General features: G+C 44.6%; 1 protein-coding gene across 4 annotated transcripts; it reads left to right on the top strand.

Moving 5' to 3' along the window:
• The first annotated feature begins 3,297 nt into the window (after positions 1-3,297).
• On the top strand, positions 3,298-19,153 carry PPP1R3B (protein phosphatase 1 regulatory subunit 3B). 4 transcript variants are annotated; one of them, XM_066615245.1, is made up of 3 exons: positions 3,298-3,546; positions 4,294-4,394; positions 14,891-19,153. In XM_066615245.1, exons 2-3 carry the CDS (start codon positions 4,390-4,392, stop codon positions 15,780-15,782), a joined length of 897 nt encoding a protein of 298 aa, XP_066471342.1. In that variant the 5' UTR covers positions 3,298-3,546; positions 4,294-4,389; the 3' UTR covers positions 15,783-19,153. The 4 variants fall into 4 exon arrangements, with proteins under 4 accessions (XP_066471342.1, XP_066471341.1, XP_066471343.1 ...); XM_066615244.1 differs by having other exon boundaries at positions 3,298-3,646; XM_066615246.1 differs by lacking the exon at positions 3,298-3,546 and adding an exon at positions 3,618-3,663.
• The last annotated feature ends 243 nt before the right edge of the window (positions 19,154-19,396 follow it).

Raw genomic sequence — 19,396 nt, 5'->3', positions numbered from 1 at the left:
TTTTAACAAAGATAGTAAATGGGACTTACTCCTGGGTAAGTGTGGGTAGGATTCAAGCTAGGATTGTTAAAAAAATTTCCTGTCTGATGATGTCACTTCCAGCCACGACATCACTTCTGGTTGTTCCTGACAGATTCTCATTCTAAAAAGTGGGGCTAAATGTGTGAGAACCACTGCTCTAATTCACACATACAAACCTCCACTGCCTTGTGGCTACATCCAGTTATGGAAATGGCTTCAGGAGTCAACCTCGAGGCAAAATCCAGAGCTGGAGTCCCTGAGGCAGTTCATGGCTGAACAAAGGCACATTCTGGAAACTCCTGCGACGCCGCTGGAACCAACTGTATTGGCCTCTGCCTTTCCATTGGACCATTCCCGCGACGTGGAGAGGGGGGATTTGCTGCATGGGAAACAGTCTATCCTCCATATCTACCCAGGCTTCACACACTGGAGAGGACCATTCAGAGTGCGATACCATAGTCTTCTGAGACTGAAGGATGCCAACAAAAAATTCATGGTAGAAAATCTACAACACCCGAACACCTAAGGGAAGCAATTAAAGAGATGTGTGGAACCATCCCAGCACACACACTGCATATCAGTGGTGCATAGATACTAATGTGGAACATTTCGAGCACTTGGTCTAATTCATTAATTAGAATCATAGAGTTGGAAGGGACCCACGGTCATCTAATCCAACCCCCTGCCTGTACCTCCTAGAGAGCATCTCCAGTAGGTGCCTATTGAGTCTTTGCTTGAAGATCTTGATTAATCAACTACCAGTAATTAATTAACTGGATTGAGGAACTGCTTCTGTGTACACCATATGCACTATACATGTGGATTATAGCATAATAAATTAGATGAGTGTAATTCTTGAGATGCTCTGCATATTACCACTTTAGGCAAACAGTTACATGCCTTCACCATTACTACATGAGTTGTGGTATGTGGAGAAAGGGGTGGTGGTACCTAATACTCCCAAGGTCTGCATTTGGGAATATTATGGGAATACGGCACAGCAGCATCCTCATTTCCAAGAGCCTATTACCTCTAGAGCCAGACTGGGAGGCAATTATATCTCCCCGTCTATCATTTTCCCCATTAGTCCAGCACTTATTGAATTCTTCCAGCCTCACCCCTGATGCCCAGCAGTAGCAATGGTTCTCAAACTTGCTGCAGGGTGTGCCTAGCCTGGAGATTGTTTATTTTTTAGGAAGTCGCTTTCTGCACTTCTAGCTTTCTAGCTATGGTTCTTGAGATGTTTGAAGGGGACTGTAGAATTATGGTATTTATTTAGTGCCATCAGTGTAGCTGAAACTTTACAAAGTACAGGTACAAGAGGGTGGCAGCCCAATCTCGAGCTTCCCAGTGCCTAGGGCTGCAGCAGCACCAAACTGGCTATTGCTGCATCCCAAGGGGCTGGGAAGCACTGGCTGGGCTATTTGGAATAAGGGAGCTGTGGAAACCTCAGACAGACCCATAGGTCTTGAGTCTGCGCCCGCTATTGAGTGGATGCATATTTGAGGAGATCTGTGTTGGATCTTCCAGGCCTGGAGGGGTGTTAGGATATGGCGGCAGAGCCTGCTGCCCATCTCCACCCCCTGCCCTACTCCCTTCCATGCCACGCCTCCCCTCATGCCCCCCACTTACCTCTCCACTGCCCAGCGCTTCGCACAGAGCACTGGGGAGGGCAGTCCACTGGCCTTCAACTGATGCCAGCCCAGAGTGGGCTCACAGCAAGTTTGCATTGGTGCTGGTCCGGCGCTAACTGCCACAAGCATGCATTATGGCACATTTGCCACAGTGTATGCTGGCCATGAGCCAGCATGCACTGTTCAGGATTGGGCCCTCAGTCCCTGCCCTAAGGAGCTTAAAATCTAAAATTCAACAAAGGGGAGATACCAGAGGAGGGTGAGGGAGATGGAGACTAGACCTACCTAGATGGCAGAACATACCCCAGAGTGTCTGTGTACCAGACAGAACTTCCTCTGCATCTGTGAGAATAGGAGGCAACCTACTAGAAGGCCTCTGGCGATGGACAACCCACTTTGGATATAGCATTCCGAGCAATCCTGCCTCTATTTTTGTATTCAGCATTTTTAACAGTTAATAAACAAGTGACGCCACTGAAACACAAACCTGTGTTTCAGCTTAGGAGAGCACCAGGAGCCAGGCTCAGCCTTCTGTGTGCTGATGGGGTGGCAGAGGCCTCCAAAATGGGAGACAAGTGTAGCGCTGACCCTTTTATGTTGAGAGGTCCTCCTGTATCTGCTCCAGGAATGCTTCCACCCAAACTGGACCAATGGTTCCAGCCTGAGTTCCACTTGTAAAGAAACTCCACCTCCTCTCTAATAATTATTATTTGTCACCTCTGATACAATACCTCTGACAGACACTTCAGGGAAGCTGAAATTTTTGCCCGGCCCACAGGTGTACACATTTGGTCCCTGTTGCATATATGCAACGTTGAGCAGAAATGACTTAAATACAACTTCATCAATGTTTCACACATCCAGCCGTCCATCCTCAAGTGTACAACCGTGGTTAAGATCTAACGGTTCACGGATGCCCATCCATCGCTTGATTCCTCTACACTTGGCTACTACTGGACACTTGCTGACTGGCACTGGAACCTTTTCCCCCACTCCTGAGGGGGCAGGAGGGCTTATGCAACATCTCTCTGCTGTTGAGAGGTACAGCTGCTGTGTGGTACCCCTGAGCGCATGCAAGCCACGATGTGATGACCACAGGTGCACCTCTGAGCAGTAAGGGAAAGGGGGCCCCAAAGCATGTACAGAAAGCACTCCAGCGGAATTCCAGAAGAACTTGCTTCCCTATGGAGGCTCATGTCTACTCAAAAGTAAGTCCCATTAGAGTCAATGGCACCTACTCCCAGGAAAGTGTGGCTAGGATCGGGCCCTTCAAACCCACTCGCAGGAGCCCTGCCTAAAGCACAGAGCTGGCACACACCGCCTGCCTCTGCTGCCTGGAGGGACCGACCTCGCGCCTTCCACCGCTCAGCCAACACCCAGCCCCCGTGCACCACGGCTGCGCTCCCATCAGCCAGCAGCACCGCAGTCACCCCTCCGCAGCCAGTCCGGCGTTCACGTGCCCGCCTGCTGCTCTTCCACGGGAAAACTCCTCCGCCATTGGTCGACCCGGGACGTTCGAGGCGCGCCTATTGGCTGCGGCGCGGCTTCGCCCCGGAGCAGAGCGTTCGCATCAGGACAAGCGGCCTTAAGAAGTAACGAGTACCCGGGCATCGGAGCGGACGAGCCAGAGAGCAGAGTGGGTGGTCGGTGGTGCAGTGCACTGGAACGCCTAGTGCACGCAGAGCCGACTCGGAAGGGCCATAAGAGCTGCTGCTTTGCGCTGCAGGGAGTCACCCCAAACTTAGCCAGGTGCCCTTCCTTCCGAGGCGGGCTGAGCCGATCTCTCCTCCCCGGCGTTCGCTTCCGAGGTCGGCCCCGAAAGAAGCCGTGGCTGCAGTGCCTTCTTGCTGATGATGGAGCGATCCGCTACAGAGAGGGGACTTGCATCCGTGTAAGCCTGCGGAGGACGGTGCTGTGAAAGGACTGGGGTGCACCTTTTCCCTAGAAGCGTGCATGAGAACTCGAACCCCTGATGCGCAGCGGGGAGTCAGGTAGACTTGAGCCTTCGGTGAGGTTCACCTGGCTTGCAGCTTTGGGAGGGTAGAAGGGAGGTGAGCCGCCTGCATTGCCTGCTTGGCGTGATGGTTGGAATGGGGAATGGGAGAGGGCAGCGGAGGGATGAATGAGGCTGCAGTCCTCTAGCCACGCTTACCTGGGAGTAAGCCCCATTGACTATAAGTTGACTTAGGGCCCAGTCCTATCCAGTTTTCCAGCCCTGGTGCAACTACAATGCAGCCCCATGGTAAGGGAACAAATGTTCCCATACCTTAAGGAGGCCTCTGTGACTGCTGCCCCACAACAAGAAGCAGTGCATGCCCTATTAGCACAGTTGCACCGGCACTGGAAAATTGGATAGGATTGGGCCCTTAGTCCTGAGTAGGCATGCCTAGGATGGGGCTGCTGCCTGTCTCTCGATGGGAGGGAGGTATGGAATCAAAACACTTTGCAAGGTGCAGTGCAGCAGGATTTATATTCGGGTCACCTCCCTGCTATAGAGGAAGTCCAGAGAGATGAGACTGATGAGCTGGCAACTTCCTTCTTAGATTGCAGCGCTTTCCTGTGACACCTAGGCAAAGATAGGGCACCTGGTGTTTGTTTTATGGAGATCTCACCTCCCCTCTCCTGTTGTTCTCTCTAGGTGATGAATCTGTAGCTACTGGGGGATGCCAAGTCCTGGAGCACTGCTGGCCCCTGACACCTTGAAGCAGCTGGATCCTTCACTCCCCTTGCCCTTATGAGGTATGTAAAACTGAACAGGACTTCCTTTTCACAGACAGGAACTCCTTGGAAAGTTTTTTTTTTTTCTGGCTTCTCCAGGGTCAGTTAACAGGTCCTTGCTGGGGTGGGAATAAAACTGAGTGGTAACAAACCTATAACAGTATTATCCTGGTGGTAGTTTAATGAAGTACTGAGAATTCTAGCAGAATTCAGAAACTCTGGTTCCCTCAGAAGAGTGAGGGGCTATTAAACCATTTTAAAGTTGCAGTCTTGTGCACATGCACCACTGAACACAGTAGAACTTGTTTCTGAATAGACAGTACTGTAAGTAGGATTCTGTAACATGGCTATGACCAAATAAGTATTGTGCAATTTCACAAGCTCTTATCCAGGAGGTGTGGCCTGGGGCAGAGGTTGTTTGAGGAGATAAGATTTTGGCACATGCAGACCTCTGGATAGAGCACCTACCCTGGATGTGATGCTGCGAGCTGAAGGGGTGATACTTTTCCACCACATGACTTGGAGCACTGCATGAGTCAGTGAATGAACCTGTGATGCAAGATGTGGTGGGAAGCATGTGGTCTGTCATGGTGAGGTGGACAGAGTGTTGGGATTTGGATCCAGGAGACTGTGCATACATCTGTGCAAGCTTTTTGAAAGAAAGATGATATTGTATACCAGTGTTTCCCAAACTGTGGGTCGTGAGCCCATTTTTGGTGGGTCAAGAAAAGGTTCTAAAAAAATTTTTTTTCAACTTTGCAAGCACCCTTGTCCAGTTTGCAGAAGAAAATTGCAACAGTGACCTGTGATATGAGGTAATCTTCATACCCCAAATTAAAATTTCAGTTTTTCCAGTTTTCTCTAGTAATTGGTGTGCCACAGATAACATGAAAACTCAGTTTCAGCATTTTGTCTGGCCTAGAAGTCTGTAACTACACATCTTGCTCTCCAGTTCAGCCTTCTGGGTACTCTGGAATGACTGTAAAGGTTTGGGGGAACAGTCCTTGAACTCCACTTCCAGGGAGAGCCTAGCAAATATCTATAGACATATACTGTATGTAAGGTTTCTAGCAGCCTCAGTAACACAGGACCCTTATTATTAATTAATAATTTATTAATTAATAATTTATTAATTATTATTAAATAAAATATTTCTATATCTCTTTTTTTATCTAGTAAAGTTTTTTGTGTTCCAGTAGATTGTTGTTTTAAAAAGTGGGTGCCGGTGCTAAAAAGTTTGGGAAGCGCTGCTGTATACAAATGTAATTTATTATTAATGATGAATTCTCTCTAGGAGTTGGTTTGCTCATTTTCATAACAGAATTTAATATCTTCTGTATTCTGTATTGAATCTTCTGTAATATCTTTTGTATTGTAATATCTTAATATCTTCTGTATTGAAGTAAATGCCTTTAAAATCAGTGGCACTTATTTGCATGTGGAACAGAAGAACTGGGTAATCAAACTCTTAATTTCTGTGCCTTGTAGGTATTGAAATGAATTTCTTGCAAGAAAAAAAGAAATAGATCCGTCTGGGGGGACCTTAATGACTTTCGGCTCAATCCTATCCACACATTCCTGGGAGTAAACCCCATTGTCTCTAATGGGACTTACATCTGAGTAGACTTGCGTAGGATTGGGCTGTATGTATTTAATCCCTTTGTGCTGGATTTGCAACTCCCTTTGCTCTGGGTGTTCATCACCCCCACTTATCGTAACAATAGATCATGTACAAAAATGGAGTGTTCTGTAAGTTGATGGCCGAGAGACCTTCTGCATGGGAGGCTCTTAGATGTAGATGCCTTGGGGACAGTTCATATGTTACTGTTGGTGAGTCAGCAAAGCCACTCTCCCGAGACTAGCTATCATGCCAGTAGTGTAAGAATATTTGTACAATATTATGTGGGTAGGTCAGATTGCATAGGTATGTCCATGAGAATGTTCTCTTTCATAGGGGCTGATTTTTCTAACATGGGGAATGCTGTGTAATCTGGTCTACCCACATGATATAAATGATTCCCTTCATTACTGATATGTGTGGGAGCCAACCTCTGCAGTGTGGCCATTCCACATTAAGAATGTATGAATTGTCCTGCAGTCTTAGGGATACAAGATGATCAGTAGCTCTAGTTGTATTCCTGAGCTTAGATGTTAAATCAGATTTTTTGAATGAATTGCTCAGGAAATAACCCAATTATTTGCTTTGCTTTAGGAAGATCTTGCTGGTACCCAGCACACTCTTTTTTTTAATGTCCATATTCTATTTGTTTATGGCATGTTTCCTGATGCAATTGAGCCATATCCTTGTCCTCCATTCTGTAGACTTTGGGGCTGCAGAGTGTCTTCTAAGATCTGAACTTAGTTTTAGCAAGTAATGGTAACTGAGTTTGTTGGAGAGGGCAGCACTGTCAAGTGATGTCATTAAACATCACTTCATCGCATTTCATTAAACAGGTCATAACCCAAAATAATCACTTTTTCCTCACTTAGGAACTCATTAGCTACAAATGACAGAAGAGGAAAATATGCAAATCTTGATCATATTTCAAGATATGGGAGAGCCCAAGTTTCATGTGGGCCGTCCTTTCAGCAGTAACTCCTTTTCACCTAACTCAGCAACTCAGAGCCTGAGGGCCAGATAAAAAGCTTCTGCAGGCTGCATCCGGCCTCCGGGCCTTATGTTTGACACCCCTGCCCTAAGCTGTTATGTAAGCTTATTGGGCACCCTCTGTGTCCAACAAGCTTGCAGAAAACAGAGACAGTACTCTGGTAAAAGCTCTTTCATCATAAAGTATTTGAAGAGTTGATGAATAGTGGGGAAGAAGAAGTTGGGTGACAGTGAGTGATTGCATAAGCTGATGGAGGAAAGGATCTTTTAATTACAAAAATGAGTTGCCAACCTCAAACGGAAGGAAGGTAAATGATCCATATTTTAGGTTTGTGCTGCTACTGATGAAACACTTGAATAAGAAAGCAGCTGCTCATTTTTCATGAAATGCAGAAATATTAACTGAAGGCAAAGAAGAGGAACATAGCAATTGCCTTATTCTGTCAGGTCAAAGGTGCAGCTAATCTGACTTTTTGTTTTCATCAATGGCTAACCAGCTTTCTCTGGGTAGTTACAAGCAGGGTATTCTTTTTCAGTATGTAGCCGTCAACAGATTTATTCTCCATGATTTTGTATAGTCCTTTGAAAACAATCTCTTAGCTGTAGCTGTCTCAAGTCAAATATGTTGTGCAAATACGAAAAGCTGGATGACTGCAAGTGCCCTAAATTCAGTGGCATAGAAAGTGATCTTCATAGAAGTGACAATGCTAAGCTGACTCACCTTTCTTTTTCCCCCAAATACATATCTATCCCATGTGCATACTGCTGCACATAAGAGCAGCCACACTGGATCAGGCAATAGGCCCATCCAGTCCAGCTTCCTGTATCTCACAGCGGCCCACCAAATGCCGCAGGGAGCACACCAGATAACAAGAGACCTCATCCTGGTGCCCTTCCCTTGCATCTGGCATTCTGACATAGCCCATTTCTAAAATCAGGAGTTGCACATACACATCATGGCTTGTAACCCGTAATGGATTTTTCCTCCAGAAACTTGTCCAATCCCCTTTTAAAGGCATCCAGGCCAGATGCCATCACCACATCCTGTGGCATGGAGTTCTACAGACCAACCACATGCTGAGTAAAGAAATATTTTCTTTTGTCTATTCTAACTCTCCCAACACTCAGATTTAATGGATGTCCCCTGGTTCTGGTGTTATGTGAGAGTGTAAAGAGCATCTTTCTATCCACTCTGTCTATCCCATGCATAATTTTGTATGTCTCAATCATGTCCCCCCTCAGGCGCCTCTTTTCTAGGCTGAAGAGACCCAAATGCCATAGCCTTTCCTCATAAGGAAGGTGCCCCAGCCCAGTAATCATCTTAGTCGCTCTCTTTTGCACCTTTTCCATTTCCACTATGTCTTTTTTGAGATGCGGCGACCAGAACTGGACACAATACTCCAGGTGTGGCCTTACCATTGATTTGTACAACAGCATTATAATATTAGTCGTTTTGTTCTCAGTACCATTCCTAATGATCCCAAGCATAGAATTGGCCTTCTTTACTGCTGCCGCACATTGGGTCGACACTTTCATCGACCTGTCCACCACCACCCCAAGATCTCTCTCCTGATCTGTCACAGACAGCTCAGAACCCATCAGCCTATATGTGAAGTTTTGATTTTTTGCCCCAGTGTGCATGACTTTACACTTACTTACATTGAAACGCATCTGCCATTTTGCTGCCCATTCTGCCAGTTTGGAGAGGTCCTTCTGGAGCTCTTCACAATCACTTCTGGTCTTTACCACTCGGAAAAGTTTGGTGTCGTCTGCAAACTTCGCCACCTCACTGCTCAACCCTGTCTCCAGGTCATTTATGAAGAAGTTGAAAAGCACCGGTCCCAGGACAGATCCTTGGGGCACACTGCTTTGCACTTCTCTCCACTGTGAAAATTGCCCATTGACACCCACTCTCTGTTTCCTGGTCTTCAACCAGTTCTGAATCCATGACAGGACCTGTCCTCTAATTCCTTGACTGTGGAGTTTTTTCAGTAGCCTTTGGTGAGGGACCGTGTCGAACGCCTTTTGAAAGTCCAGATATATAATGTCTACAGGTTCTCCCGCATCCACATGCCTGTTGAACCTTTCAAAGAATTCTATAAGGTTCGTGAGGCAAGACTTACCCTTACAGAAGCCATACTGATTCTCCCTCAACAAGGCCTGTTCGTCTGTGTGTTTTGAGATTCTATCTTTGATGAGGCATTCCACCATCTTAACTGATAGAGATGTTAGGCTGACCGGCATATAGTTTCCTGGGTTCTCCCTCTTTCCCTTTTTAAAGATAGGCGTGACATTTGCTATCCTCCAATCTTCTGGCACCGTGGCCATTTTGAGGGACAAGTTGCATATTTTAGTCAAGAGATCAGCAACTTCATTCTTCAATTCCTTAATAACTCTTGAGTGGATGCCATCAGGGCCCAGTGACATTGATCTTTAATTTATCAATGAGGTCTGAACATCTTCTCTTTTAACCTCTATCTGACTTAAATCCTCGGTCAGGAGGGGCCGTTCGGGCAGCGGTATCTGCCCGAGGTCGTCTTGTGAATTCTTGTGAATCTCTGGCCACTGGGTTGGGTATTGCATCAGATTTTGAAATCTTTTAAACATGACAGAATTGGCAATCCTTACATCATCCTGCAGGAAGTTGGGAAGCTTTGTATGTGAGGCTTGTCAACAGATATATCTCTGGGCACCTTTATGCTCCAGATTAGAATGAGCCTGTGTAGTTTGAACCAGAGCAAAACTTCACATTTGGTCTGGAAGACTGTAGATTAAACAACTTGCTCACTTCATAGTCCTATGAAGTGTTCAGTGGGACTCAACCCAAAACATTGCCAATTTCCATTCTTTTCTCTGAGTGCAGAGCAGACTTTTTCCCCCTCAGCAGATGTTAAAATAGCGATCTCTGGCCTTGCAAGATGACACTGCTGCACCCTTCTTATTGTATGAGAAGTTCTTTTTCTGCATTTTTGGCCAAATCAAAATGTTTTGGTTACTGTTTCAAATTGGACATAAGCATAGAAGAGTCAGTGGGTGGAGAAGAAAAAATAAGGCATTTGTTCAGCAGGGGTTGGTCTGTTTGTTGTGGGGCAATCTGCATGATAGCAGAATTGCCTGGTATGGAATCTCTCTGTAAGGCACTGTACAAAAGATGGTCATGTTCGACAAGTCAAGCCTGTGATCTTTATTCAGATAGGGCTCTGGATCCTGTTGCACTGTAGCCTGAGGCCTAAACACAGTGGCCTTCAGACTTTCTGACTTCAGGGAAGCCTTTCTACATCAGCTTGTCTGCTGTAGAACGCCTGCATGCTGCAGAAAGCTCCAAGGCATGCTCTCTAGAGCAGGGGCGTGAAACTCATTTCATATAGCAGGCCAAATAGCATTCATGTTGCCTGCTGAGGGCTGGAAGTGGTCATAAAACAGGAAGTGATGTCATTAAGCATGTCATGACCAGAAATAAGAACTTTTTCTCAGTTAGAAACTCCATGGCAAAAGAGAAAATATGCAAATCTTGATAATATTTTCAAGATATGGGCAAGCCTAATTATCATGTGGGCTGCTTTTTGTGACATCTCAGCATAGCTCAGCAGCTGAGAGCAGCTAATGGTGGTGCTGAGAGAGCCCGAGGGCAGTATAAAGAGCTTCCTGAGGCTGCATCCAGGCCCGCAGGCTTTGTTTGACACTCCTGCTCTAGAGCACATGTTCTGCTCATGTTGAGCCTCATTGTTGCCCCACATCCACAACAAATGCACTCATTGGCACTAGAATGCACTCATTGTTGTCTTGCTGTTGTATGTAGGTGAAGAACAGTAGTGATGGGCAAGCTTTTACTAGCTTGATTTATGTTTACTGATATTTTCATTGACCCTCCCCCCAGCTAAACCTCCAATAGCAAAATCCTGTACGCTTTCCTGGACATAAACGTATTTGAATAAAATTGGACTTACTTCTGAGTAAACATGCATAGGATTGTGCTTCCTGCTTAGGAATCCCTGAAGTCCCAAGAATACAATTTCGAAACCATTGTCCAAGGAATAGACCAAACAGTGGATCGTGTCCCCATAGTCCTGTAAGACCCTTGGTAAGAACCAAGATTTTAGTATTATGAATATCTAGGCAGCACAGGATTGCTCATAAATGCATACAATTTTTGGTTAGGTGAGTCTTGGATTTGTCAGATGTAATTTAGCTGTTGACTGAATCCATGTGTATATTAGTCAGAATTATATAAATGGAGAAATCTTCCTGTTCACAAAATATTGTACAGTCCATTAAATATGTGGACTTGTAAAAATAAATAAATAACTGTGTGTGTGTGTGTGTGTGTGTGTACTAGCCCTGTTTGGTTTCAGTTTGCATCCGTTGCTTTCTGTCATCTTATTCCATGGTTAGTCTGGAGAATGATGTCCGTCGTGTTGTTTTCTTTGTCACTTATCCTGGACATGTTGGGCTAGTAGGCTATGACCTGGCCAATCAGGATGGCAACCCAATGTGCTGTTAGGCAGGGAGGGATCCTGTTCAGTGAGTTCTTTATAAAAAATTTTCAACCCCCCCCCCCCCCCAATCTTCAAGCTAAGCTGCTGGGATAGTGGCAAACATTGTGAGAAAGCCAAAATACCAATAAACTCTATGTGGTCAGATCAGTAGTCTGAATATTGTTGGACACATCCCTCAAGAACTTCAGGCAGGACATTTATTCTAACTTGCCTGAGAACTGGACATGAGGTCAGTATTCACTAGTGCCTGCTGATGGGAGATGGCTTCCCAGTGTATGCTCTTTGCTCCTGAACTTTTCCACGTTTGTTCACCTGCTTGCCAGCTTCGTGTTCTGCACCATGTTGATGTAGCTTAATACATTGGCAAAGACTAATTATGCATGTGTTCTTTGCATTTTTTTCCCCCAGAAGTATTGGCTGCTATCTCTTTTTAAGACGTTCAGAGTACTGTGACCTGATTACCAATAAAAGGAATGTGGGAGGGACAGTGTGAGCTTCTGTACCAACCTGAGACAGCTTGCATATGGTGCAATATAGCATAGAAGTTGCTGTGTCATAAAAGTCTTGCCTACCTACATACATAAAGGGATTCTGCTGACATACATGGAATACAGTGACACTCCTCCAAAATGTAGATCATTCAAAATTGCACCCTAGATAAATGCGCAAGGAGCGCTGCTTATAATTTGGAACAAAGCGTGGCCAAGCAAATCTATTATCTCATGCGCCAACAAGCCCAGGAAGTTGCAACCTGAACTCTTGGAATGTGATGTTTTCCAAGCGAGCAACACTATTTCATATTTTTGGTGGGTCAGTTACACGTTATAGCCGTTCCTACTTATATTCTTCTTTCTCAGGGTCACTGGCAAAAATGTTTAACCAAGAGGGAAACAAACTTGCATCTCGAATACTTGGAAGGGGCCAGAGCGGAAGCATGTAGCAAGAGAGTAAAAAGTGGGACACCACCTGATGTTGACGCTTGCAGTGACAGGCACTTTCTCCAAACTTTGTGTGGTATACAAACTCCAAAGTGTCTTAATTCTTGGAAACAAATTGACCCTGAAAGGATGCTTGTGTGCCACGATTTCCTGTTCAGCAGGGTTCAAGAATTCCCCTTCCTGGCTGCTGCTTATTCAGTGTTCATTTCCTGTTTCTTCACACCCGAGGAAAGTTTCCCAGTAGTTGAGGGAGTGGAGAACTTGGCTACAAAAGGAAGGCTTGGCAGAAAGAGGGTAGGAGTGGTCCTTTAGTCAGCTGTCTAGCCTGAGCTAGTCTGCTCAAGGAGAGCTGGGAAACCATTGATTCAGTAACCTGCTACCTTCTTGGAAAGGCATGAAAATGCTGCAGAGCAGGCTGCGGCTTCCGTCTAGCAACTTCTGGGTTTCTGGGTAAGCCTGCTGGTGGATGTGCCCCCTGCTGTGTATTTCATGAGGAGGCCTTCTAGCAGTCTGTTTTATAGGAGGATTATTATTCCTTAATAGAAATGTTTGCATGAATGGGTGGGGGTGCGTTTCTGGTGTCACCATAGGGATAAAGAGGAAGGAAAGTTTGCGATTATACTTCATTTGACATTGAAGAGAACACTGGAGGGCTGTGGTGGAACAAAGATTTAACTCTGGATCTGTGCTTGAGCTGCCATATTGTAATTGTTCTGTGTGAATTTCATGGCAAACAGGGCTGTGTGTGTGTGTGTTTTAAAAAGAGCATGCCGTGCATCAAGGTGGCTTGAGTTGAAATTGCTTTGATTTCAGCCAGTGATTTAAATATGGTTTAAATTGCCCAGAAAAACAGTGATTTGAATCTAGTTTCCCCATCTAGTTTGTTAACGGAGAACTTTCTGATAAGCGTGCATGCGAATTGTTTTAGCAGTCAACCGAAACATGACTGGTTTGCACCTAAATAGACGCTTGTACTATCCAAGGGCATAATCCAAAATGCTTTGATCGTGCAGCATATATATTTTTCACACCCCAGTGGACTGGAGACAAAGGGGGCAATTGGGGAATTGAATGTGTACAGAAAGCCAAACAGAAACCCCTCAAGTATGCCAAGCAAGACTGGGCACTTAAGAACTTACAGCCCAATCCTATCCACACTTTCCTGGGAGTAAGCCTCATTGACACCAATGGGACTTACTTCTGAGTAGACATGCATAGGCTTGGGCTCTCAGGCTGCAGTCCTATGCATAGTTACTAGGGAGTAAGTCCCAGTGAACACAGTGGAGTTTTCTGAGCAGACATGCACAAGATTGCTCTGCTAGGCTGCAGTCTCATGCATTCTTCCTGCAGAGCCCCACTGAACGCACACTTACTTCTAAGTAGCTGTGCTTAGGATAAACTGAGATTTAGGATAAACTAAGATTTATAGTCAACCAAGAAGAACATGGTTTTTCACTTTAAAAATGGAAAGTAAACATTGTATTATAACTACTGTATTCAGTAGTTTAGCTACGGGGGGGGGGGGGCCAACACTAAGTTTTGCAGGGTGCCGCAATGTGCTCTGGAGCTGCCCCATCAGAGTCATTTGCAGTGGCAAAGGGGAGGGAGGGGCAGCTTACAGGGCACACTGAGGCACCCTGCAAAACCTAGTGCTATGCCGCTGCTTCCTGTGGCTGTGCTACTGACTGCACTTGTACATGGCTACAATAATAAATGCAATATATGATCTCCTCTGTACCCATCGTAACTCTTAAATTCGGAAAGTCAAAGATCACCCTACCTCTGGTTCATTCAGTTATGTAGGAAAGCAGGCTTTAACTCAGTGATGGAAGGCTATAGATTCAGATATTTTAAAAATAATATTTTTAGTTTAAAATTTCCAGTGTTTTAGGGTAAACGTACCATCAAAAGAAATATGCACAGCAGAGACAATTGCTAAACACTTAGCTTTGTGATAGTAACCAACTATCAAAAGAACTAACCAAAAGAAATCCAGATATATTATAAAAGAGATGTATGCATGCTTTGTATTCCATTCAGTTTTCATTGTAAAAAAAATGTATTTTAAAAAAACATATATCTGGAGTCTTTGTAAACTACTGATATTTGATTTTTTTTTCCTGAATCTCTGATTTTTTTTGTCTATTTTGTGTCCTATAACAAAGAACTTCAACATTCTGCAGGAGTGTTGTATAGGTGCCCTTTGTTGTATAGCTGAGATTGTCTATGGCAGTGAATCTTTTTACTGTCATAAGCTGCTGTGGCTTCCGGGTAGCACCCCAGAATGCCTTGTAACTTTTGGGAGTGTTCCAGAATGTTTTGTGGGACCACAGCTGGCGCTAGCCTGTGAACCACAAAAAATCAGGTCGTGACCCACACTTTGAGACCACTTGGCTCGAGTGTAATAAACCTGGGCTTACTGCAGAATAATGTATGATGGTGGTGATTGATCATCCTATTCCTCTTTCCTTTCAGAATACTGAACTCTTTTCCTCACAAGCCCATGATGGCAGTGGATGTAGCTATGCAACTGTGCCTGCGCTCACCCTCTTTGCGAAGAGAGAGTTTTGGCTATCAAGTAGCACCAAAGCCCAAGGCACCATTGCGGCCCTGCATTCATGTGGATGGCGGCACTGAATTAAATGATTTGGGAGCCGAAGAAAAACCCTTACAGAGAAACCGGGTGAAAAAGAAGGTTTCCTTTGCAGACAGTAGGGGTCTGTCTCTGACAGTGGTCAAAGTATTCTCCGAGTTTGATGAGCCATTGGATATTCCATTTAATTTCACGGAACTAATCAACAACATTGTGGGTCTGACAACGGTTGACAATGATAACTTTGTCTTGGATTTTATACAACCTTCCGCAGATTATCTAGACTTTCGGAATCGTCTCCAGGCAGACTACGTCTGTCTTGAAAACTGCATGTTGAAAGATAAAGCTATCACAGGTACAGTAAAAGTCAGGAATCTTGCATTTGAGAAGGCCGTGAAGATCCGGATGACATTTGATACCTGGAAAACTTTCACAGATTACCCATGCCAATACGTTAAGGACACATATGCAGGTTCAGACAAGGACACATTCTCCTTTGATGTCAGCTTACCGGAGAGAGTCCGGCCCCACGAAAGAGTAGAGTTTGCTGTGTGTTACGAGTGTGATGGCAAAGTGTACTGGGACAGCAACAAAGGCCTGAATTACAGAATTGTGCGGTCTGAACTCAGATATGCTCAGGAGATTTCTCCACCTCAGGATGAATCTGGTTTTGGAATTGCCTTTGACCAGTTTGGAAGCCCAAGGTGTTCCTATGGCCTGTTTCCTGAATGGCCTAGCTATTCGGGATATGAAAAACGTGGGCCTTATTACTAAATTAAAGACTGTGTATTTAATGTGTCAGGTTGTGAGTTCTTAAAACACTTGTGGGTGTTTGCTGCGGTCACCATTGCCAAAAGAGGCATGTATTTATAGTTGTAGAAAGCGAAACAAAAGGACTCTTGAAACTCCTGCCTCTGGATGGTTTTTAAGCAGATTTTTTTTTTTGCGTCAGCTTGGTTATTGCGAATTGAAGCAGCTAAAAAGAAGGGGAGAGGAGATGTCCCTACAATTTCAGGACAATGCTGCTAGTCTCCTAATCCACTTCAGCACACTGTGCTTCAGTGCAGACAATGTTTGCTTGTGTGTTTTCTTGTGGTACGTCAACAAAATTGTGTAGAGAGGCCTTTTCTTGTCCTGTTGTTTAGCAAAACTCGGGTGCTATAATAGATGTGTATTTTAAATATGTCAAGAAATAACGGAGAAGCTCGGCAGCCTGTGAGGGTGAAGATGTCAGCAAAGGCCATTCACCCCAGACTGGGTTGTCCATCCAAGAGAGACAGAGCATTTCACATTGAAGTGACTATAACTGCAGCTAGAATGTTGACCCTGCTTCCTTCCATATTAGGAAATACCTTCGTTTGTGGGAAGATACCAGGGTGCTTACTCACCATTGCGCCTGTGTGTGTATGAGTGTCTCTCTCAAAAAGTCATATTATGTTTTGAGTGTATTGCAACCACTGAGGCAGAGGATGCTTTCTACTGCTTCAGCAGTGTCATTTTGTAGCTTCAGAGAAAACGTATGTTAGCTTAGGTGAAGGGACTGCTCTTTTAATAATGTGCCTTTGTGGGTTGGGAGGCAGGGGGTAAGAAGAAGTCTTTTTCTTCAAAAAGCTCTACCTTTTCATGCCACCATCTTATTTAAATATCCTTTTTTCCCCCTTTGGTCTGGTGGGTGTAGTTTGTAGGGTTACAGATTTTTTTTAAACTGCTTTTTTGTTACTAATTTTAGAAAGTGGGTAAATGGTACTGACAAAATCAAAGAAAGCCATGTCTGTCATGTAAAGGATATCTATAGTCTCATTTTTCTTGTCTGCCCCCCCCTCCCCATTTCTCAGATGCATACAGGGAAATGGTGGCAGGGGAAAAGAGCTGAAACCTTTCAAAAGAGCAGATTTAAGGCAAAACAATCCCAAAAGAACTGCCAGGTGACCACAAATGTTAATTTGTTTCATTTCGTAGTATTTTCGCCCCTGTTGACAGCTGGAGTAGATGGTTCCAATAATGTTCTCAAGTTCAGTGGGGACCTGTATTTCCAAGCCCGAAGTGCTTTGGAAACGCATGATCATCCATACTTTCAGATGTGTATTGTGAGTCTAACTTGCTAGAAAATTACTCCTGTACAGTGCATTGGATACAGTGCCCCTGGACAGAGCACATTTTGCCTTATCTCCCCTGACAACAATGTGAAAGAATGAATTCCTTCACAGCACAAAATGTATAGGACATATAGTATTAACTTCTGGAGTGTTGCAGTGCAATCATGAAGCCGGTTGGTTTATGCCAGCTCCACCCGTGCCTCATATCCAGTGGTGAAACCAAAATGTGCTCCAAGACTGTTCCACTGGGTGAGGTGGAGGGTAGTACCTAAATAGCTTTTTCACCAAAGATGCAAGCTGAAACTGGGTTTCTTTTGCATCTGGTTGGAAAAATAGCCATTAAGCTGTTGCAGGAGTGCTTGCAACACTCTGCATTTTGGCAAATGACAAGGCAGCTTGCCTAGTGAGTGAGATTCAAGAGCCTTCTCTTGGAGCGTTAGCTTGCGCATACACATGGGCAAGCCTCAAGAACATGGCCCCGAATGTGCCACTACTAGCGCTTTTAAAAATTCTGGCATGCCAGCATTTCCTCATCGTGCTGTAGTGGGCCATGTTACTTCACTCGTTCAAGCCGCAAACCTAGAACTCGAATTCATATTTGAAATGGTAACTGAGCTGTTATGCACACCGGGAAATTTCAACACATCCTGGGTTAAGTAACCTTAGATGCTGGTGCTATTTAAAAAAAAAAAAATCTCTCTATTGTAGGGGTCAGCAACTGGAAGCCTTTGGGTTAAATCTGGCTCCTTGATAAGTTATGCTGCCCCTCCCCCGCTGTCCTTGCCAACCCACTGTGGAGGAAATGGCGTCTGGAGCCGTGGAGCTTGCCAGCGGACCACTTGGGGGGGGGGGCTTGAAATGCCTGTCACTCCCCACTTCAACACAGATCTGGTGAAACACAGTTATAATGCTAACCAGCTTTAATCTTTCTGTTCCTGAAAAACAGTCCAGCGCCATACCTTGGTTTACTTGAAGCCTCTGAGAGAATGGAAAAGATTGATTTCCCAACACATAATGAAACAGCAATTAACGGTTACTGTGTATCATATACAACACCATTCCGTGAGTATTTTTAATGGCCCTTTAGCGGAGAAGTACATATACCAGGTTCCCTTAACCCGGCAAAAACTTGGGATTACAAACTTGGACTATTCATAATGACTGCCCCATAGATGTTGATGTAAGTTCAATTCATTGAGAAAATTGAGCTGTGATTAACCAATAAAACAGACCTGAGTCCTTTCAATTCAAGGCTGACCTCTAATCAGCTTCTGGTTCATATGTGGCCCTCAGCATGTGAACATTACATGAGGCTGAGCACGAGAACGAACTTAGTTTGCATGCTGTGGCTGCACATAGACTTCTTGGTTATGAACCAAGGTGGCGGCTTCAGGTCCTGATCATGTAATCCACCCTACTGTGTGCAAAAACAGGCCATGTCACAAATGGAATTGGGACTGGAGTCAGTGGGTTTGATACCTTGAATTGAGAAACTCCTGCATATCTGGAACATACATCAGGTTGGCTACTCTGCTCAAAGTAGAATCCAATGTCTTTCATAAATCTGTCTTCCTGAGGACCTCAGGCTCAGGTGATTTCCTCTGGGAGCCTGTGGTGTCATTCTAGGTGACTTAAGAACAGGAGCTTCAACGGTGAAATCGTTGAAATCCATCAAATAGTGCCTGGGTTTTTACAGCCTTCAGTAAGCCGATTCCCTTTAAAGATATTAGGGACTTTATTATAGGCTGTGCCAAAATTTGTGGGAGAGAGTGAGACTGAGAGTTGTATGCCATGACGTGGATGGAGACCAGACTGAGATGGAAACCCACTCAGTTCAGCCTGTCTGTTTGTTTAAAGCTGACTTTTTTTGGTCTCTCTTGCCCAATGTGAATGTAATTGAGGAAGTTTATCCTCTATGCTGTGTTTCAGAGGGCCTTGCATGTTTTTAAAAATATTTTATACACAACTGAAAAAATGCACTTTATAATCACAATAGTTTTATTTTTCTGTAGTATTTTCTGTAATACTATGGTGAGTTTGTTTTTATCTGACAGCAATAAATACATATTAAACAAGGTAGAGTCTACTTGTATATCTTGGCAAGCCTTTATTCAAGTTCTGTGTGTTTTGAGCCAGAAGGCAGAGTCCTTGGAAGGAGGGAGAGACACCTAAGGTAGGATAGCCAAATGGTACTAGTGCAATGATTTTCAATCTTTCATCTTAGGGCACACTAACAAGGTGCTAAAATTTTCAGGGCACACCATGCTACTGACGGAGGAGTCACATCCCCAA

This window comes from Tiliqua scincoides, chromosome 2, assembly GCF_035046505.1.
Source record: "Tiliqua scincoides isolate rTilSci1 chromosome 2, rTilSci1.hap2, whole genome shotgun sequence".
NCBI classification, from domain to species: Eukaryota; Metazoa; Chordata; class Lepidosauria; order Squamata; family Scincidae; genus Tiliqua; species Tiliqua scincoides.
The sequence above is the reverse complement of the archived record's forward strand: the minus strand, read 5'-3'. Positions and strand labels throughout refer to the sequence as shown.

What these genes read in the sequence shown, in the direction of transcription:
- PPP1R3B (XM_066615243.1), top strand. Translation starts at nt 12,810, where the DNA reads ATGAAAATGCTGCAGAGCAGGCTGCGGCTTCCGTCTAGCAACTTCTGG. An exon ending in AGCAACTTCTGGGTTTCTGG is followed by an intron (nt 12,866 to 14,890) that starts GTAAGCCTGCTG and finishes CTTTCCTTTCAG; the next exon opens with AATACTGAACTCTTTTCCTC.